Below are 21,121 nucleotides of genomic sequence, written 5' to 3' on the forward strand. Positions count from 1 at the left end.
GTCAGGGAGGCCAGGACGTGGGGGACAGAGTTAACTGACCCTGCCCAGCTCTGAGCTAGGAGAGCAGCAGAGCAAGCCAGGCACCCTGGGCAGCATGCCCTGCCCTGGGTGCCTTGGGTGGACATTTGGGGCACTCCCCCATCCTCCCCATGAGTGGCTAGGGTGTGACGGGCAGTCCCATTCCCAAGATTGCTGTCCTGAGCTGGGGGCCACCCCGGTCCTTGGCCTGGCTCCTGCTCCCGGTGCCGCCGGTGAAACGCTGTTGACATGTCCTGAATTATTAAGCATGGGGTGGGCTCCCGAGCACATGCTGAGCCGAGCGACTGGGGCTGCGCGGCGTGGCGGAGCAGCGCTCGCTCCCTCGCTCACTCGCTCACTCGCTCGCAGGGACACACGCAGGGGCTGACAGCTGTGCTGGTGCTGATAAGGGAAGCCACAAGGAGACGATCGAGGAGAGAGACAAGCAGAGGCAGCAGAGGCGGCAGCGCACCAGGGCTGCGGAGCCGCTGGGAGTGGGAGTGACTCCCCCACCTCGGGCCCCCACCCCGTCCCTGTCCTCCTCCCGCTTTGCCCTGAGTTTAGAAGAGCAGCCGCCGCCGCCGTCGCCAACGCCACCACCACCACCACCACCACCACTAGCACCACCACCACCGCCGCCGCCACTCCGGAGGGCACGGGGCTGCCTGCTAGGGAGGGAGGGCAGGACAGAGAGGCCGGTCCCAGCAGCCGGGGACAGATGCCGATTGAGATTGTGTGCAAAATCAAATTCGCTGAGGAAGATGCGAAGCCCAAGGAGAAAGAGGCAGGGGATGAGCAAAGCCTCCTGGGGGCTGCCCCAGGGGCAGCAGCCCCCCGCGACCTGGCCACCTTCGCCAGCACTAGCACCCTGCATGGGCTGGGCCGGGCCTGTGGCCCAGGCCCCCACGGACCACGGAGAGCCCTGTGGGCACTTGCCCTACTCACCTCACTGGCAGCCTTCCTGTACCAGGCTGTTGGCCTGGCCTGGGGCTACCTGACTCGGCCTCACCTGGTGGCAATGGACCCGGCTGTCCCAGCCCCGGTGGCAGGCTTCCCGGCCGTCACCCTCTGCAATATCAACCGCTTCCGGCACTCAGCCCTCAGTGATGCCGACATCTTTCACCTGGCCAACCTGACAGGGCTGCCCCCCAAAGACCGGGATGGGCACCGTGCTGCTGGCCTGCGGTACCCGGAACCAGACATGGTCGACATCCTTAACCGAACTGGCCACCAGCTAGCCGACATGCTCAAGAGCTGCAACTTCAGTGGGCACCACTGCTCTGCCAGCAACTTCTCTGTGGTGAGTGCTGCCAGCGTGTGTGTGTGTGTGTGTGTGTGTGTGTGTGTGTGTGTGTGTGTGTGTGTGTGTGTGTGGTGTGTGTGTGTGTGTTGGAGAGGGGCGGGCATCCTCCACAGGGCTTCCCTGCCTTCCGCCACCAGAGGCTGGCCTGGTGTCTCCCCCACGCCAGGAGTTTCCCTCCAGCTTCCCAGCCGTGTGGAGCAGCAGCGCTCCTATGCGCTTACCCTGGAGCAGCTGTCGATGCTCTCTTCTTGGTCCTGTGGCTTCGGCAGGGCTGGGACCAAGAGGGAGGTGGGACATACCCTGGGGATGGGCCCAACGGTCTTGGGGCTGGTGGTCAGCTTGCAGGGTTGGGGATGTGCCATCTCGAGGTTGGGCCCCCTTTCACACTACTTGGCTCTTGTTTGTTCTTTCTTCGTGGTGGTGGAGGGGTGCTTCTTCCCAGAAGATGTAGGTGATGGGGAGGGGGTGTTGGGAGGGGTTCCTGGCTATAGCCAGGTTGAGGGGCTGCCTCTTGGGAAGCTGGCCCTGCAGACTTGCTAGAGGGAGTGAGGCTCCGGTTACACTGGGAGCCAGTGTCCCTTCTCTGCCTCTGGGCCTTCGCCCCCCCTTTGCAGGCATCCACACACATCCCTCTTTCATGCTGCCCCCTGCAGACTCTCCCACTGGCCAGTCCCCACTCCATCTCCCATTCTTGCTACTCCCCTGCCCAATCTGGCTCTTTTGCCGGGACTCACTCGTTCCCTTTGATGGGCTTAAGTCACCCTCTCTGTTGGTGTACACACACACACATGTGTGCTGCTGCTTAGAGACATGGGTCCCTGCACACTGCCATTCCGTATCCCTGTCACTACAGCCACATGCACACCTGCACACCCACACCCTCACACACACCCAGAGAGACCCAGCCCTTGCTTAGCTGTGGGGCATAGGTCATGCTGTGGATCCCAGTCCTTCTTCTAACATCCACCCCCTGGCCCCCAGGTAGCCCAAGTATCACTTGCCATGCAAGGGGCTGCTGGCGCCATCTCTCACATGTGCATGGTCACAGACATGCATCCTGGCCAGAAGTGGAGTCAGCTTGAGCTAGTCTCATGTATCTCCCCCTGCCACCCACCCTGTCCCCCAGGCATGTGTGTGTGTCTTGCAGGTTGTCAGTGCTCTTTCTCCCGACACCCAGCACTGTGGATTCATGTATTCTCATCCTGGCCACCTCCACTGCCCTGTGCATATGCAAATGTATGGCATCATGGCATCGACATGGTGCTCAGCACTGCCCAGCCTCCAGCAGCAAAGTGGACTTTCCCTGATCACAGCCCAGCACCTGACCCCCACCTGGTCCTCACTCGCTCACTGCTCCAACCAGATTCCTGATCCCCAATACATGTGCAGGGTCTGAGGCCTCCTGCCATGGGCTGGGGCAGGGAGGAGGCAGAAGCAAGGGATGGGAAGAGAGGATGGCATTGCAAGAAGAGTCAGGGACACTGCCTGTTGCTTAGCTGCACACCCCCTCATCCAGGGCACATCGCTGCTCCCCCATACTGGGGCTGGGAGGGCTGCCAAGGAGGTGGTAGGGTGTGCAGTGTGTGTGTGTGTGGCCTTTAGGATTCATGGTCTCCTCTGAGCCCAGTCTCAGCAGGTGCTCTTGGGGCAGAAATCAATGGGGTCTTTGTGTCCCTGAGTGAGAGTTGGGGAGGGGGTTGTGCACAGGCAGGGAAGGGGAATGAAATGTCAGTGGGAGGGCAGGGGAGGAAGGGAAGGAGAGGACTGAGGAAGTGAGGGGAGGGGGCAGAGGATTCCTGCCCAGCCTCCTGGAAAGGAGGGGGTGCCAGGAGGACACAGGGACAGGGAATCCCCTGAGGAGGATGGTGAGTGCCTCTGGAATCCTGGCCTCAGCCAGGAGAGTAGAACCTCCTGAAGTCTGAGGCCTGGGGCTGGGGTGGAGTTGTAGTTTGGGATGGGAATGCCTGGTTTAGGCTGTGGGGAAGAGAAGGGAGTCCAGGTGTTCCTGGGGCAAGGGTGGAGGAGGGGCTTGTGACCAACGGCCTCTGGTCCGCTGGGGATACAGGGTCCACCACGAACTGTCTGGTGAGGCCAGAGAGCCCATGATGGGCACGTGAACTGGTTGGCAGGGTAGCTGCCAGGCTGTGGGTGGTGAGATGGTGGGTGACAGCTGCGGGCTTCGGAAAGGGGCTGGTGTGTGTTTTCTGTTGCCTTCCTTGTTTTCACATTCCCACTCCCCATTCTGCTGTGACCTTTCGTCCGGAATCCAAGTTAATAAATGTCACATTTTCCAGCCTATTTTTACTCCCGGTAATGCGCCCTCCCCCAGTCCCCTAAGCTGCCACTCCTGCTTCTGTTACTGCGGTCACAGCTCTCACCCCGCTCTCCCCAACATCCCTTTATCTACACCCATTCAGCCCAGCCAGTCCATCCATGTATTCCACACACACTCCCCACCCCCTGCCCTGATTCTGCCTACCTACTGTGTGCTGGGCTCCCTACTGGGAACTGTGGTAGTGGGAGCAGGTGATAGCAGATAAGAAAAACTCCAGGGCCCAGGTCCTGTCTTTAGGTGGCTTGCTGCCTGGAGCAGGGACAGGAACCCTTAGAGTGTAAGCAAGCATGCAAGAATTAATCTCAGGGGGCCAGGACAGATAGGTGAGGCAGGTGCACACAGTGGAGGGTCTGAGTTCAAGCTATTGGTGGGCCTTTCCAGACTGACACGGGCTGAGGAGGCTGAAGGGATGAGGCAGGCAGGGCATGATTTAGAGAGGAGGTGAGGGAAGTGAAAGAGGGAGGAGAGGCTGTGCCCTCTCCCTCCCACCTCTGCCCACCCCCAGCTGGGCTCCACAGCTCTTGTCTTTCTCTTGCACATTCATGCCAACACACTCGCAGCCATGTCTGCTGCTTCCACCACTACCTATGTGTGCCCTCGCCCAGACCTTCTCTGCTCTCCTCCGTCTGAGGGCGCTCCCTCCTTGCAGCTGCATGCTTCCCAGAGGGCACAACCCACTCTTTCTCCCTTGCTTCCTTTCCTTAGCTGTAAAATGCAAGGGTGTCCCTCTGCTCCCTGCCGCTGTGCAGTGTCTCCTCCAAGCTGGGGCAGAACACCGCAGAGGTACGGTGGGTAGGGTCTGGAGCCTTCTTTGTCTTTTAGAGTCCAACTTCAGCTCTATCCTTTAAGCAGTGAGTCCTGGAAGAGGCCACAAAGCTTTCCATGAGCACGTTTCTGTATTTGTCAGCTGGGAATTAGAGTCTAAACACCTCGGGTTTGTCCTGAAGATTAGGGAAATTCCAGTCAAGAGCTTCACACCCTGCCTGGAGCATGCAGTATGCACCATGCTAGGGTCAGCTATGCTGCCACCCTTCTGGCACCTGCCTATGCTTAACCTCGCTACTCTCAACCCTGCCCACCGGTTCCTGACCCAAGCAGTGACATTGTGGCTACCTTCCTTTACCACGTCTCCCCTCTCCATGAGCACCCTCCTCTGCTCTGTGTCAGCACCCCCACTGGCTACCATCCTTCCACACACATGTGCAATGTGTGCGTGCACCTTCCTGATCAGCGCCAGCAACAAAACAGCTCTTGCGGATGCAGATGTCCTGGGTCTGGCCGTCCCTGGCCGCACTCAGCTGCTGAACATTGGCAACACCATGAGTGTGATGGGGAAGATGAGTTTTCCATTTCAGAGAAGCCGTGCGTGCCCAGTGGCTGCCATCTCGGACAGCGCGGCTCACAGTGGTGCTGGGAGATGGGGTTCTGAGGGCTGGAATGCAACTCACAAAGGATGTCTGAGGCTGGACTGGGGCTGTGATTGACTCTCTGGCCTGAGGTCCCAGGCTGAGCTGGGGGTAGGGCACGTGGGTTGCCTGCAGACCCTGTGTGGGCAAAGGTTGGTGTAGTACCCAACCCTGCTCTTTTCCATTCCTCTGGAAGATTGAGGCATGGGGTGGGGGTGAGGTGGAGAGTCTCATAGAGTACAGCAGTAGACTTCAGGGGCCAGGCTGCCTCCAAGAAGGACAGGAGACCAGGGCCTGTGGGTGCCTCGCTGTATCCGTCCCCTTTAGATCCCAGGCTGCTCTCCCCCTCCCAACCCTCCTTCCCCACAGGCTGCTGAGTGCCGTGACTATTAATCACTCGCCCTGTTCTCTTCCTCTCTACTAATCAGGCACAATTAGACAAGGCCTCTTCCAGCTGGGCAGTCCCCCTCACAGCCCTCCCCCCTCCTCTCCCAGCCCCACCCAGCCGCTACCCGGGATGGCACTGAGGCAAGGGGACTAGCAGGCGACGACCCCACAGTCACTCTCTGGCTATCCCAGCCCTCAGGCTGGGGAACCTGGCAGTAACCCTGGCAGTATCCCAGAACTTGGCTTAGCCCTGGTGTGGCCAGGCCAGTACTGAAGTCTGCCCCTCAACTCCTGTCCTTGGCCATGGAAGGGGCAGCTTTAGATTGCATCCTCATCCCAAAGTTTGGCCTTCCGGTGAGGACCATGGTATCTAAGGGCTGACCCTTGCCTTGGCTCTGCAAGAGAGAGGACTCCCTCGGCGGTTCATCCAACCACTCATCTATCAGATGAGCTTCACACTGACCCCTGTGCAGCCCTCTGCCCCCAATAGGCCCGTCTCTTCCCAAGGCACAGACCCAGAGGACACTGAGTTTAAAATTGATTCCAGGGTTGGGCCTGTCCTGGAAGGTGTACAGCAGGGAAGTGTGGAGTTTTCAGAGAAGTGAGCTGCCCTGGGCTCTGGCTGTCACCCCCTGTACCAAGGAACAGCTTGGCAGCTCTCACGCACTTTTATCAAAAGCAGCTCCAGAGTTTGACGATCTTAATCAAACTCCTTCGGATTGTGAACTGCACAGGGGAGCTGCCTTAGGGTCCCCCTGCCTGCCATCACCCCAGCTCCTTCAGTTGCGGCTTCTAGGGCTCTCCTGGAGGGGGCGCTCGCCGGCCCGGCTGCTTAGGCTGTGGAGCCGTGTGGTCCAGCAATGGCAGGACAGAGACCGCGACTGCTCAGGTGACCCACTGGGTGCTGCAAAGGAAGTGCCCCACCTGCCCCCCTCTGTAGCCCCGTGGCCTCTTCATTAATCAGGAATCAGCCCAGAGCTGGGCTCATTACCAGCTCAGCGGCTCCCTGCCCTGCCGGAAGATGCTGATTAGCATTTGGAGAAATGGCCCCCTCATCCTGGCCTGGCTGGGGCCCCTCCCATCTTCCTTCTTTCTTAACCCTGCTCCAGCTTCTTCCTGGGAGCTCTCCCCCAAGCCCCCACCCGGGGTGGTGAGGGTCTTCCTGGGAGGATTTTGCTCCCCCTTGTGGTGGATGGCAGGTCCTGGCTTGTTGGGGGGGTGCGGAAGGGATGGGAATAAGTTCCTGCCAGAAGCAGCCGGCACCGCGACCCTCTCTGCCACTCGAGCGAGGCCGTGGTTACGGCTGGACTGCGTGGTGGCAAAGGGGGTGGGTGGGCAGGAGAGATGACAGTCCCCCGGGAGGAGGGGGCGAGGGTGATTCATCCGCAGCCCCTATCCTCCCGGGTCTTGCCGCCCCCACAGCTGGACAGAGAAGATGGGAGGCCCAGAGGGAAGAAGACCTGCAGAGGGATTTTTGCTTTGTTTTGTTTTTGGCAGCTCCAGCTGGAGACTTGGGGTCTTTCAGAGCCATCTCAGAGAGGGGACTGGAGTGGGAGGGGAAGCGACGTCGGGAGGAAGAGGTCAGAGGGTGGGGAGTGGAAGGTCCAGAATATAAGGGGGAGGGGACCTTCCAGCTCCCCATACCCCTCCTCCGCCCCCGGAGTGGGGGGGGAGGTGGCCAGCAGGCTGGGCACTGGCTCTGGAAATCCTGCCCACCCCTCAAATGCTCCTTCCCTGTGCCCTTGGGGACACCGTTTGGGGCTGGGGTGTGGAGTGGGTGGTGGGAGCAGTCGCAGAGTGGGGCAGAGGCTGCCGCAGCCAGGCAGCAGCGAGAGAGTTCAGAGAGGAGCCACGGGATGATTAAGGGGAAATGGAGGATTGATTTAGGAGGAAAGATTAAAGGAGCTAAATCCGTGGCGCTTGGCTCAGCGGTGACTAAGCGTGGACAGGATAATAGCTTACAAATGTGTGAAAGGTGTAAATACCAAGGGGGGGTGCGGGGACGGGAGGCGGCGCGGCGGGGGGCTGTGCTGGGCCCTCTGTGGAGGAGGAGGGGGACCTGCGGAGTCTCCCGGCACCGTGGAGGAACATTTGGAAGAACAGGGGTTCAAAGCAAGCAAAGGGTACCGATTCTGGGACACAGCTTGCAGAAAATCCGGAAGCCGAGCTCTAAAGCTCACTCCCTCAGGCTGGGGACCTGGGGTCGCGGGTTCAAATCCCACTGCGTCCTGCAGCGCCCCTGCTTTATCGGGCTTACAGCTTCTTCGGGCTTCTACCTGCCAACCGCCGTCGTGTGCAGCACCCCCAGACCACCACCACCACAACCACCATTCCGTTCAAGACCCCTGCCCGACTCTCGGGGCTGCCGTTCCTCTCGGCCCTCTCCCGGTGGCGACGGGCGGCGGGCGGCGGAGTCTCCCTCGGCGGTGGAAGCCTCTGGCGCTGCTGTGTGCGCGGAGGTCACTTTGCCGAGGAGCCCGGGAGCCGAGGGAATGCAAATGAGGCAAACCCGTGGAGGAGAGCCGAGGAGCCCGGAGGAGACTGGAGGGAGGGCGCCCGGACGCCTTGATGGATGCCTGCCCCGCAGGAGGGAGCGCGGCGCGGCCCGTGGGGGCCGCACTCTGGGTGCGGGCCAGGTCTGTGCTGCGGGCGCAGAGGACGGTGCGGGAGTACGCGCGGACTGTGGCCGCTGGAGTCCCTGGTGGGCGCACATCCACACACCCACTCCGCATACCGCCACCTTCTCAGCCGTAGGAGGGCGCGTTGCTCCAAGATGGAAGCCGAACTAGTAACCAACAACTTTACAGCAGGGGCCAGGAATGGCTGGGGAGCCCCCGGTTAGCACTTACACATATTGTAACAACAGCCTGCTAAATTGATTTTGTAGGGTTTAAAACGGCAGCCCTCTGGAGAATGGGGTCTGACTGTTGATTGGTCCTGGAGCCCTGCGGTCTCCTCTTCCATGAAATGTGGTGCTTTGCCTGGGGGTGCTTTGCATGGGGGTGCCTTGGTGGGGTCCAAGGGCTTCCACATTTACATCTGAGCCAGCACTGAGAACTCAGCCTCCTGGTCTCACCTAGGGGAGGATGCTGCCTTCCAAAACCTGTGATCCTGGAGTTTTGCTGATTTGGGGCTGGAGGTCCTCACGTGCACCTGCAGAAGCAGCTATGCTGCAGAAGGGGCCGGGCTTCTCTCTGTCGCTTGAGAAGGGACTTGCTCAGAGAGACTTTCCCGGAATCCGAGTTGGATTCCTGTTGCTGTTGCAGGTTTTGGGAGAGCATTGGGCCATCACTGGTAATGTGTGACCATCCACCTGGCTGTTGGGCTCATCCGTTTTTGCTCCCTGCAGTCGGCTTGGCATTTCGAACCTGGAAGAGATGGAGATGCTCAACAAGCACTGTACACATTTTTAAAATATTCTATTTATTTAAAAAATAGAAAAAGATTGACTCCCCAAATGCTTGCAACAGGTGAGGCTAGGCCAGGCAGAAATCAGAAGCCAGACACTCTCTCCTGGTCTTCCACGGGGTGGCAAAGGATCCAGCTCCCTGAGGCGTCATTTGCTATCTGCCAGGGTGTGCATTAGCAGGTGCTGTGGGAGCTGGGACTTTAACCCAAGCATTCTGAAATACAGGCATACCATGCAGCATCCTAACCACCGCACCAAATACCTGCCCCAACAAACACCTGCTGAATGAATAAACACCTCGGCAGCCAAGCAGCTGGCTCCTCAAGCCCAGGCTCTTGTTCTCTGAGGCTTTTTTGGGCACCCAGCACAGTGCCTGGCACATGGCACAGGCTCAGCGGTGGCTGGTGTCGCACATGTCGGGGTTGTCTGACAGCTACACCATTTCCTGGCACCTGCCGTTGGCAGGTGCGTGCTGGCTGGGCAGTGGATATGAGTAGGGACTTGAGGCCAAAACCACTGGTGGGCATGATGTGGATGGGTCAGGCTCCTTACCCTCCCTGTGTTTCCATTGTCTTGACTGTCAAATGGGGACTGGAGATGGCAGGTGTCTGTCTAAGGGTTTTTGTGAGGCTCCAGGAATTTATCTCTACTGTATCCTTGGAATTGATACTGGCACCAATGGCTGGGAATGCCAGCCATTGCGATTACAGATGGACATCCTTTCCGCAGAGCACCCCGAGGAGTGCCTGTGGTTAGGATCAGAGAGCTTCCACCACGGAGTATGAATGCTACAGACTAGCCCTCCCATCCCTGTGAGCAAGGTCAAGCTTCCCACCTGGCAGGACAACACATCTTAGAGTGATGGGGGAGCTTCTGCCCTGAGCGGGCTCCATCACCTCAGCAGCTCCAAAAACAGCATGGAGAATCTTGACCCTGGCTGTGATGCACTAAGAGAATGGGTGAGCAAGCATTCAAAGCCAAAGAGGCAGGGAACTCTGCTATCAAGTGGACTCTGAACTCTAGAGCAACTGCTGTGTGTCCCTCCGACCATCCCTGCCCGCCTCATGCCTCATGCCTCCTTCCAAGAGGGAATCACTGGTCCTCTATTGCCGACAAGCGAGCCCAGCAGTGGGGTTGAATCACACACCTGAAGTGGCAGGAAGGGACGGATTTTGGACTTTGTCCTGCTGGGTTTAGAATCCTGTGCCCCATGGGACTGGCGCTGTGGTATAGCACATTCATCTGTCTCTCGGGGCATCCACAACCCCTATCAGAGTACCCGCCAACCCAGCTCCCTGCTAAGGCCCCTGGGAGGTAAGGATGTGGGTTTAAGCCACCACCCAGCTGAGACATGGGGATGGAACTCCTGGCTCCTGGCTTCAGCCTGGCCCAGCCTTGGATGCTGCAGGCATTTAGGGAGATGAACCAGGATTGAAGACCTCTCTTCCTAATTCTGCTTTTCAATGGAAACATCAATCTTTTGTCTCTGCCCCCACTTGGCAGGTGAGGAAACTGGGGTGCAGCGAGGTTGTTAAGCCTGGCAGGCCATCGGTGGCCCGGTACCCGTGATTCCCTTGGAGGAACATTAGTGATAAGTACTGCCGCTAGCTGGGGAGGGGGACCAGGTTCTGCATCTGAATTTGTCCCCAGCCCTGAGGGTCCTAGGACGTGCACCTGGCGGGGGTTGTCCTTGTTTCCAGCCTGTGCAGTGTGGGGTGGGGCTGAGTAACCTAGGTGCTGGGCCTTGATGTCACCTTCCTTCTAATGCCTCCCCACCCACGCAGCACAGGGGAGGCTGTGTGTCCGAGTGGAGGTCAAGGACTGTGAGCTGTCTGACCCTGGGGAGCTAGTCACAGTACCAGGCTGACGAAGTTGTACCCCTTCCAGTGCCCCTTGACGCCTAAACACTGCTGCAGGAAGGGGGTTATTCCAGGGGACGAAGGGAGGGGCATGCAGGTGGATCTCATCAGGGAGGGCTGAGGATATTTAAAGGAAGGGAGCAGAAGCTACCATGGAAAAGTGGGGTGCACAGGAGATGCCAGGGCCTTGGCAGAGGCAGAGTGCCCAGAAGGAGGTGGAGATAAAGGCCAGGCTGCAGATTAGCTCTGGGATTAGTGCAGCCTGGCCTCGGGCTGCTTCTGGCTGCTTCTTATCTCTTGGCGGCCCAGGGCGCTCCAGCTCACGGGTGCTGAGCTCTGGCCTTGCTAATTGCCTGTTAACCCTGTGGGCTGGGGTAAGAAGGGGGTGGCGGAGGCAGGGGACCGGGCGGGCCAGGAAGAGGGCCAGCCTGCTGGGGGAGTACTGTCTGGAGAAGGGGGAGCTATGAGTAGGTGGAGCTCGCCAGGCTGAGGGACGGGGAACAGACTCTACTGTTCTGTGCTGAGCTCTGATCTGAGGCAGACCCCAGGTCGAGAGGAGGGCAGACTGGATGGGGAGGGATTATTGGAGAACCTCAATCCCAGGGGTCAAGTCTTGGAGGAAACCCAGAGACACAGACTGAGGATGGATGAAGCACAAGGAAGGCCAACATGAGAGCGTCACAGAGGGCCGGGGCAGAGAGCACCCAGATGGACAGGGCACCAGGTGCTGGGGCACATGGGCCAAGGAGATAAAAGAAGCTCTTCAGAAACAGACTGAGACCCGTAAACAGAAGCTAGGGAAGACAGCTCCAGCTGAGGTCCAGGCCAGCCCTGGCGGTGGGGTGGTCAGAGTGGGCTAGAAGAGGATGGGGATGTAGGGTACCTGTATCCTGTGCCACACGATCCTGTCTCCAGCCTGCTCTGGGGAGCCATGTGCCCTGGCTGGGGCTGGGCAGGAGGGCCCGGGAGTAAAGGCAACAAGCAAGGACGCAGGAGGTGAGGGGACAGAGCCCCTGGGTACTGAGAGCCCCGAGGTGGTGGTCTGCACCTGGGTGTACCTTGCCCTTTCTGGGCCCGAGCCCCAGGCTCTCCATTCTCTCATACACCCAGGGTCACGCGGGCCAGCGCAGGCAGGCGGCCGCGGCCAGCCACTGGGACCTTGTGGCCGAGCGGCCGTGCCGTCTCCATGGCAGAAGCTGGGGGCTGTGCTGCCACCAGAGTTCTGCCACTTAGGAGCTGGCGGCTCCAACGCCACTGCTGCTGCCAGCGCCTGGCCCGGGGACTGTCTCCGCGGCAACGCAGTGCTTTGCCCAGCAGTGAGCTCGACCTGGACCGTGCAGGGGGTCTCCATCCTGTCTGTCAGACCGGGCCATTCCCTCCAGGGGAGCCCCTGCAGGTCTGGGTTGCTCCCCCTACCTCCTAACCTCATGTGCCAGGAACCCAGCTTGTGCAGCCCCAAACAGGGCTCAGCATCTTGTGGGCACAGCAGGTGTAAGGGCTAGGGAGGCTGCCTCAGGACCCAGCCAAGGTCACCGCGGTCCTCCAGGAAGCCCTTCCCTGCACACTGCACTTTGCCACACTCAGGTCAGCTTGTGACTGAGCCGTTCACCCCATGCCGTGTATGCCCTCCTCTCCCTAACCCCCCTGCCATGCCTGATAGAGCCACTTTTCTTGTCCTAGCCGGGGAGGAACTTACTCCATGTAGCTTCCTTAGCGGCTCAAAGGAGAAAGCGCATCAAAGGAGCCTTTCCCTGGGCCTGGACCACCGTGGGGCTGCTGGGGGGAGGAGGCCTCATCCCCAACACTTCTGATGGCATCCCTGGGCTCTCAAGCGGGAGGCCAAGCCGCAGCAGAACCGTGACATTGCATGGCATTAGGGCTCTGTCGAGGTGGTGCCAGCTGCTGGGGGACACCAGCAAGCAGCTTCTCCTTAGGGTCCCCCATGCGACCCATGCTTTGGCCTTTACCCTGCCAAATGCATGCAAAGCTGGCATTTTAGCACCAGCCGAACCCAGCATTTGCTTTGGCCCAAATATGAAGAAGTGGGATTCTTTGAGATTTGAGTCAGTTCTTTGTTTTCCCCCTTGTGTTATATTTTTTTAAAGATGTATTTGTTTTTATTTGAAAGGTAGAATCAGAGAGTAGAGAGACAAAGAGAGAGGTATCCCATCTGGTTCATTCCCCAAATGATCACAGTGGCCAGAGCTGAGCTGATCCGAAGTCAGCAGCCTCTTCCAGGCCTTCCATGCAGGTACCATCCCAAAGAGGATCTACTGGAGCCTCTACTGCCTTCCCAGGTGCTAAGCAGGGAGCTGGATGGGAAGTAGAACAGAACTCAAATCAGTGTCTATATTGGATTCCAGTACTGTAGGTGGAGGCTTAATCTGCTCATTAAGCCAATTCTTTAAAAAAAAAAAAAAAAGATTTGTTTTGTTTATTTTTTATTGGAAAGGCATATCTACAGAGAGAACAAAAGATAGAAAGATCTTTCCTGTGGTTCACTCCCCAAGTGGCTGCAACAGCTGCTTTGCCATTCCAAAGTCAGGAGTGAGGAGTTTGTTCCAGGTCTCCCATGTGGGTGCTGGGTCCCAAGGTTTTGGGCCATTCTCTACTGCTTTCCCAGTCCACAAGCAGGGAGCTGGAAGGGAAATGGAGCAGCTGGGATATGAACTGATGCCCATATGAGATCCAGGCCCACGCAAGGCAAGGACTTTAGCGCTAAGGCTATCGTGATGAGTCTCCATTAAGCCAATTTCTAACATAGTCACTACATCTTCCCTTGACATGCTGGCAGAGTCCAGGGGACCTGGCACCCAGCCCCATGTCTAGGAGCAGGCTGTCCTGCTGGACCCTTGCCCCATTAAGATAGCACCTTTCTGTTTAGGGCTGTGGGCCAGCAGGTTGTGACAACACAGAATCAAGGCAGAATCTCAGCTCTGTCCCATCTGCCTGCTCCTAGTCCATGACATCAGAATCTGTACTTTAAAGATGTCCTAGTCCTGGGAAACTGGCAGATCAGCCTAATTCTCCAAGTCTCAGTTTCCTCATTCGTAGAATGGGGAGATGATAACATCAAAGTCAGAGGGCAGTTGAGAGGATTCGATCAGAGGATTGAGAGCAGGGCCTGGAGCATTTGGGAATGGCCCCTGCCATTCCCCAGCCCCACCCTCCCTGGACATGATGGAGCAGGAGCAGTGTGGAGGCAGCTGGAAATTGAGAGACAGCAGATGTGGAGGCAGCAGATATGAAGAGGGAATGAGCAAGTAGGTGCACTGAGGAGGTGCAGAAGGAAGGAATAGGAGAGAGGATGAAAAAGCAGGTGTCAGGTGGTGCCATCCTTCCCCATCTCACCTGGATGGGCTGGGATGGATACCAGCCCTATGGTGTGAGAGGAAGCCTTCAGGCAGGCCAAGTTCCTGGTCTCTGTTCCCTAGCTGGTGCTCTTGGACCGCGGTTTGCACCCCGGAAATGATCAGACCCACCCATAGCTGTGTGCAGAGTGGAGGAAGCAGGCAGGGTTGACTGCACCCAGTCTTTTATCCAAGCTGGGGTAGCAGAGGGACAGAAGGCCTGCAGGGGGTGGGGATCTCGGGTGCTTTAGTAGGACCGGGGACGGGCAGGGCGGGATCCTAATGCTGCCCTGCAATGGCCTAGACCACCCCAACATGTTTCCCTGCCCCCTTGGAAGCGCCCCTTCCTCTCCTACGCAGCTGGTGCCACTGCTCCAACTTCTTGGAGTGTGTGAAGCCGTTCCCAAGGAGAGGGGAGGGGGAGCGCGCGAGTGATTGAGGGCGCCGACCCCTTGCCCCAGGGAAGGTGCTGCCTGTGATGGGTTTGACCCAGGGGCTCGTCTCTGTGGGGTGAACCTGGCAGGCGGAAACTACAATCGGCTTTTCTCCCGCAACGTCTTTCCCATCCCTGCGGCTCCAGCCTCGTCATCCATCTCCTGGGTGCTGGCGCCACCTGGCGTCCACACAGGAGAACAACCGGCGGACATGGGAGCTGAGTCCTCGTGCCCCGTGAATGCTCATACAATCGTCCTGTGGGTCCCGCCCTGGAGGGGGGCAATGCCGGGCAGAATCAGGGTTGCGGTGCAGCATGATTCTGATGGGGAGAGAGGCATCCACCGTGCGCAAGGGGACAAGTAGATGAGCCAGCCCATCTCAGGTCAGGCAGTGAACAATGAGCCACAAACTTGGGTGTGTGGCAGGTGCTGCTACATATAATTGTGGGTGGATATGAGTGTGACATCAAGCTTGGCTAGGGAACAACATGGGGAGCAAAGGAGGCAAGGGCACCATGTGTAGACTTTTGTCTCAGGGGTGGAGTGACAGGGGAGACAGGAAATTTGATTTCATTCTCCAGGAAGAGAGAAGCCATTCTGGTTGGTTTCTTCCTTCCTTTTTAAAGATTTATTTGTTTTGTATTTGAAAGGCAGAGTTACAAAGAGAGAGGAGAGACAAAGACATCTTCCATCCACTGGTTCACTCGCCCAATGACTGCAATGGCTAGAGCCGGACCATTCTGAAGTTAGGAGCCAGGAGCTTCTTCCAGGGCTCCCAAGACCCAAGCACTTGAACCATTCTCTGCTGCTTTCCCAGGCCATTAACAGGGAGCTAGATTGGAAGTGGAGTAGCCAGAACTCAAACCAGCACCTATATGGAATGCCAGCAGAGGCTGGTATTGGCTGTCTTTATATAAGTTGTGTTGTGTTATTTCAGCAGCTTGCAAGCGCCGACGGGTGATGTGATTGGCTATGAGAACTTTGGAAAGAGCATTCCAAAGTGGAGGAGGGGGAGGGGCGGGTGTGGAAAAATGGAGGCTGTTAGGGGAAGATTTGATTGTGAAAATGGGTGGGCTTCAGATTAGAATTTTCTAGGACCCGCTGCAGGACTGAATTGAGGCGAGGGAGGTGGTTTGGAGGATTCTGACTTGGGAATTGGAGTAAAGGTGGTGGCTGGTGGGAGTTGGGGAGCCAGTGACGGTTCTTACTGCCTTCTCATCTTGCATGGAAAAGGTGGAGCTCAGGGGAGAGGCTGGGCTGTAATGCCAAGCTGGGAGACAGTCATTTCTTGTGGTCCACAGCAGAGGCTAGCGACCTCGGCGTGTGGTGTCAGCCCTATCTCCACTCTCCTTCCCCGACCCCCAGGTCTATACCCGCTATGGAAAATGTTATACCTTCAACGCAGATCCGCAGAGCTCGCTGCCCAGCCGGGCAGGAGGCATGGGCAGTGGCCTGGAGATCATGCTGGACATCCAGCAGGAGGAGTACCTGCCCATCTGGCGGGAGACAAGTACGCAGGGCAGGGGCAGAGGGTGCAGGCCTGGGCATGCGAGCTGGGTACCGGGTGGGGCCCTCCCCATGGCGCTGAAATGCAGAAGTGTCCATCTCTGCCGGCAGACGAGACATCGTTTGAGGCCGGCATCCGGGTGCAGATCCATAGCCAGGAGGAGCCACCCTACATCCATGAGCTGGGCTTCGGCGTGTCTCCGGGCTTCCAGACTTTCGTGTCCTGCCAGGAACAGCGGGTGAGTGCTGCCAGCTGGGCCAGGGGTGGGACATGAGACCTATATGCCTTTGAGCCTGGATCTGCCCTCCAGAAGTTCCCTGTTTACCTGCTGGCACGCCCCCAACTCCAGGGCACCTCATTGTCCTCCACCTCTTGCAGCTGACCTACCTGCCACAGCCCTGGGGCAACTGCCGGGCTGAGAGTGACCTCAGGTACCCGGAGCTTCAGGGCTACTCTGCCTACAGCGTGTCTGCCTGCCGCCTGCGCTGTGAGAAGGAAGCTGTGCTCCAGCGCTGCCACTGCCGGATGGTGCACATGCCAGGTGTGTGCCACCCTGCAGGGCTCCGGAGCCTCAGGGCAGAACACCCTCATGTGCACACCCACACCTGTGGGAGGGAGCGTGGGCTTTTCCTAGTGTTGACATGTCTCCATGCATGCTTGTGAGCATGAACATGTGTGTACATGTGTGGACTTGTGTGTCCATGGGAGTTGCATGCGCAGATCCATGTACGTAAATGTTAGTATGTGTGTGTGTGCAGGTGTGCACCTGCTTGCGTTTACACATGCATTCATGCTTACAACTTGAGCAGGTGTTCTGTGTGCTTCTCTGGGTGTGCTTGCATCCATGAACATCTGTGTACACACACGTGTGTGTGTGTGCTCCCATCTAGATGTGTGCTTGGTGTGGAGAAGGGACCACAGGCTCCAGCACTGATTGTCTTTCTTCTTTTAGGCAACGAGACCATCTGTCCACCAAATATCTACATTGAGTGTGCCGACCACACCCTGGGTCCGTGCTGCCTGCCCCTGCCCTGCCCTCCCCCTGTGTCTATTTTCCTCCTGATGTCTTGCCTTCTCTCCTCCTGATCCCTTCCTGGGGGGAGGGTTCTTTCTGGAGGGTTGGACCTTATCCCAGACTTCAGACACTTGGGTAAGTGGAGGCAGAAGAGTAGGGGATGGCAGAATCCAGGACTGCATCCAAAAACCTAGGCTTCTTGCCCCAGTTCAACCAAGTGAAATGCCCAACTCCTTGGTCTCAGGGAGAACGCCCGGGTGGCTGGCAGTGTGGGTGAGGCAGCCCCTCTGTCCACAGGTCCTCCTCATCTACAGCTCATCCACCCTCCATCTATCCACCCACCCATCCCTTCATTTATAGATGCATTCATTCTCCAAACCGCTACAGCCTGCTGGAGGTGAGAGTGGGGTGAGAGCCCTGCCTTGTGGAGCTTACTGCATGGCCAGGTTGCAGACAGGGCTTGTCACGCCATATGGCCATAAGAGGGCGACCTCAGGGGTGCACCAAGGCGCATTCCAAGGAGGGATGCGCAGGGGAGACAGGGAGAACTTCTGGAGGAAGTTATCTAGGACTAAGGCTCCTGGGGCAACTTGGAGCCAGCCAGGTGCAGTGGAGGACGCGTTCTAGGTGGTGCAGACAGCATGTGTTGCAGACTTTATTGCCAGAGCTTGTGCTTGTGTCTGTGGGGCTGGACAGTGTAGCTGAGCATCAAGGCAGAGAACAGGGAGGGGTGAGAGCCATGGAGCAGGCTGAGTCACCCACAAGGGCGTCAGGCAGTGCGAGAAGGCCAAGGGATATTCCGGTGAGCCATAGGGGACTAGGACTTGAAGTGGGGTGCATGCCAGGTCTCAGGGTAGTTCTCCAGCTGTGACGGGAACTTAGGGACGATCTGTGATTCTGGAGCAGCAGGATGGCATCTTGGAGAAGCCATACCCCCAGGCCACCTACCAAAGGGCAGGGGAAGAGTGTTGGGTGAAAGAACAACTGGATGAAGAGGGGTGGGGACAGCCCAAGGCGACAGCCACACAGGGAGCTTTCCTGCTCCAGGCCTGAGGTGCTGGGCAGGCAGGGAACACTGGGGCGCCCACCCAGAGTCCTGTGGCGTGCCCTGAGGTGCTGGGCAGGCAGGGAACACTGGGGCGCCCACCCAGAGTCCTGTGGCATGCCCTGAGGGCTGGCAGGGAGGGTGCTGGGGAAAGAAGTATGTTGACACTTGCTAGGCATTCCTGCCCTCTGATGCTGCTGAGGCTTCCCATCGACCAAATCTAGCCCAAGGCCAGAGGTCAGCCCTGGGACACACAGGAGGATGAGGAGTGAGCAGAGGCAATGCAGTGTATCAGGCATGCGCGTCCTATCTGCCCTTCTGTCTGTCAGCATATCCATCTGTCCACCCATCCTAGTGTCTTCACGTGTCTGAGGCTCTGTGGGGTTGACGTGCTTTAGCAACTCCCTCTGAGCTGCAAGACCCTCCCTTTCTTCTGGAGGGGGCAAAGAGTTACTCCTGTGGAAGAGGGCCTGCTGACCCCTACATTTTTGGGGAGTCTGATGTGGGGGAGTGGTTCTCCACCTGCTGTCCTCCAGGAATGTCGGGTTGGGGGAGAGCTGGTTTGGACCTGCCTTGTGGATCTGCCTGCCTCGGAGCAGGCTCCTCCCCCACTGCAGTGGGTGCGTCTGTGTTGCAGACTCGCTGGGTGGGGGCTCCGGGGGCCCGTGTTTCTGCCCCACTCCCTGCAACCTGACCCGCTACGGGAAGGAGATCTCCATGGTGAGGATCCCTAACAGGGGCTCAGCCCGCTACCTGGCAAGGAAATACAACCGCAATGTGACCTACATACGGTAGGTGCCTGTGCCTATGTGTGCATGCATGTAGCTGCATGGGAGCATGTGTGTGTGTGTGTGTGTGTGTGTGTGTGTGTGTGTGTGTAACTGGGCTGCATGCTTGTGCATGGTGAGTCGCCTGCCAGGAGTACACTCCCAATCCTTTTATTTTCTTTATTAGTTTTATTTGAGAGCAGAAACAGAGAGGGAGTTCTTCCATTTGCTGGTTCACTCCCTAAATGCTCCTAACAGCCAGGGTTGGGCCAGGCTGAAGTCAAGAGCCAGGAACTCCATCTGGGTTTCCCACATGGGTGGCACTTGGGCCACCTACTGCTACCTTCTCAAGGTTGCATTAGCAGGAAGCTGACAGAAACAGAAGGAAGACTCGAACCCACACCCTCTGATAACAGAGGCAGGCTTACCAAGCAGCATCTTCACTGTAGGGCCAAATGCCCACCCCACAGCTGCCAACCAGCTGCCCATTCTTCAGGTGCTGTGTATGTCCCCGCCTCCAGGATGGGCCTCTGATACCTCATGTCTGATTTCCACGGCCCTGTCATCATGGGCACCCTTGGTTTCAGTTTCTCATCTCTCAGCAACGTGCAGACTATGAAATGCATGTCACATGAACACGGTGCTGAGGGAACGAGGCCAGGCAGGAAGGGACAGGGACAAAATGGCCTGCAGCAGGGCTACCTGAACTTGGGGCCAGGCAACAGCAGCTGAGCAAGTACAGGGCCTGATCCGGGTACCAGGCACAGGGTTGGGTCCCACAAGAACAGATGATGATGACACAAACCCCTGGGGCAGTTTGTGAGTGGGCCTGGGTCTGCTGGCATAGTGCTGAGTTCCAGGCCCTGGGACGGACAACAGCCAGGCCTCTTAGGACCCGGCTTGGGGCTGGAGGAGAAGCAGGGGTGTGAGAAGCAGCTGGGTAGAGAGCTGTGAGATGTTATGTCGAGGTGAGCCTGCATGGAGAAGAGCAGAGCAAATGGTAGTTTGGATTGGAAGGCACGGCGGTGGAAACATGGACACGTCTCTAACACTGAGGGAGTATGGACGGATGTGTAGCAGGGAGCCACCGAAGGTTCTAGAGTGGCCCAAGTATGATGCAGAGTGAACACTACAGGAGGCAGGAGGGCTGCCTTCAAGCCCAGAGGCTACTCACCAGCTCCCCAATTCAGGGGGTCTGCATCAGGATCTGCTGGGCTGTTAAGTACCTAGTGAGGAGGGGGTCCCCAAGGGTGCCCTGCTTCCTCTCCCCACAGGGAGAACTTCCTGGTGCTGGATGTCTTTTTTGAGGCTCTCACCTCTGAAGCTGTGGAGCAGCGAGCAGCCTATGGGCTGTCAGCCCTGCTGGGTGAGGCCGGCCTCTGCCCCTGCCCCAGGACTGGTGGGGGAGGCTGGGTCCAGCCCGGCTCCTTCTGATCCTGCCACTCTGATCCCCAGGAGATCTTGGGGGCCAGATGAGCCTGTTCATCGGTGCCAGCATCCTCACCCTGTTGGAGATTCTCGACTACATCTATGAAGTAAGGGGCCCTGGGAGGCGGGGTGGGGTCGGGAGAGGCCCGGGTGGAGCTGGACTTTGGCTGGAGCCCTCCCTGGCCAGGCCACCTGAGGGCGCTGAAGAGTCAGGAGATCGGGCCAGCAGGCCTAGGGGCTTAGAGCCCACTGCTGTGTCCTGTCTCAAGGTGTCCTGGGACCGACTGAAGCGGGCATGGCGGCAGCCCAAGACCCCACTGCGAACCTCTGCTGGGGGCATCTCCACCTTGGGGCTGCAGGAGCTGAAGGAGCAGGTGAGACTGCAGAGCATTGTCTCTGGGGGAGAGGGTCCCAGGGCTGGCCGTGCAAGGCCACATGGACATACACACACACTTACTTTCCTTTTGCAGAGCCCCTGCCAGAGCCGAGGCTGTACTGAGGGCGGGGGTGCCAGCAGCCTGCTTCCCAACCACCACCACCCCCACAGCACTCCGGGCAGCCTCTTTGAAGACTTTGCCTGCTAGGCTGGTGCTGTGCAAAGAATCTGGGCATCTGGGATCCCCCTCCTCTGATCCCAGCCTGGTCTCCTCCTCCAGCTCCTAGGAGGGAAAGGGGAGGAGGCGGAGCTCGTCCAGGGGACCAGGACTCAGAGCCTGCTCTCATCCAGCCCGACATCAACAGCTCTGTCCCTCTGGTGCACAGCCCCCACCCCCAGGCTGGTGCCCAGGGAGGGCTGGAAGAAGACCCCTGGACAGGGGCCCCTGTTGGAGGGAAGCAGAGATGAAGAGGTAGAGGACG

General features: G+C 58.3%; 1 protein-coding gene across 2 annotated transcripts; it reads left to right on the forward strand.

Moving 5' to 3' along the window:
• Positions 1–632: 632 nt before the first annotated feature.
• ASIC4 (acid sensing ion channel subunit family member 4) lies at positions 633–21,030 on the forward strand. Of its 2 annotated transcripts, XM_040986429.1 has the most exons (10): positions 633–1,318; positions 15,867–16,011; positions 16,119–16,246; positions 16,387–16,549; positions 16,961–17,017; positions 18,706–18,859; positions 20,110–20,201; positions 20,291–20,370; positions 20,533–20,637; positions 20,734–21,030. In XM_040986429.1, the coding sequence occupies exons 1-10, from the start codon at positions 737–739 to the stop codon at positions 20,845–20,847; spliced, it is 1,620 nt and encodes a 539-aa protein (XP_040842363.1). In that variant the 5' UTR covers positions 633–736; the 3' UTR covers positions 20,848–21,030. The 2 variants fall into 2 exon arrangements, with proteins under 2 accessions (XP_040842363.1, XP_040842362.1); XM_040986428.1 differs by lacking the exon at positions 16,961–17,017 and having other exon boundaries at positions 675–1,318.
• The last annotated feature ends 91 nt before the right edge of the window (positions 21,031–21,121 follow it).

The sequence above is a fragment of the Ochotona curzoniae genome, unplaced genomic scaffold (genome assembly GCF_017591425.1).
Source record: "Ochotona curzoniae isolate NIBS_2020 unplaced genomic scaffold, NIBS_Ocur_1.0 contig_4514, whole genome shotgun sequence".
Classification (NCBI taxonomy): Eukaryota; Metazoa; Chordata; class Mammalia; order Lagomorpha; family Ochotonidae; genus Ochotona; species Ochotona curzoniae.

What these genes read in the sequence shown, in the direction of transcription:
- ASIC4 (XM_040986429.1), top strand. Translation starts at nt 737, where the DNA reads ATGCCGATTGAGATTGTGTGCAAAATCAAATTCGCTGAGGAAGATGCG. An exon ending in CTGCCAGCAACTTCTCTGTG is followed by an intron (nt 1,319 to 15,866) that starts GTGAGTGCTGCC and finishes CCCGACCCCCAG; the next exon opens with GTCTATACCCGCTATGGAAA. An exon ending in GCCCATCTGGCGGGAGACAA is followed by an intron (nt 16,012 to 16,118) that starts GTACGCAGGGCA and finishes CTCTGCCGGCAG; the next exon opens with ACGAGACATCGTTTGAGGCC.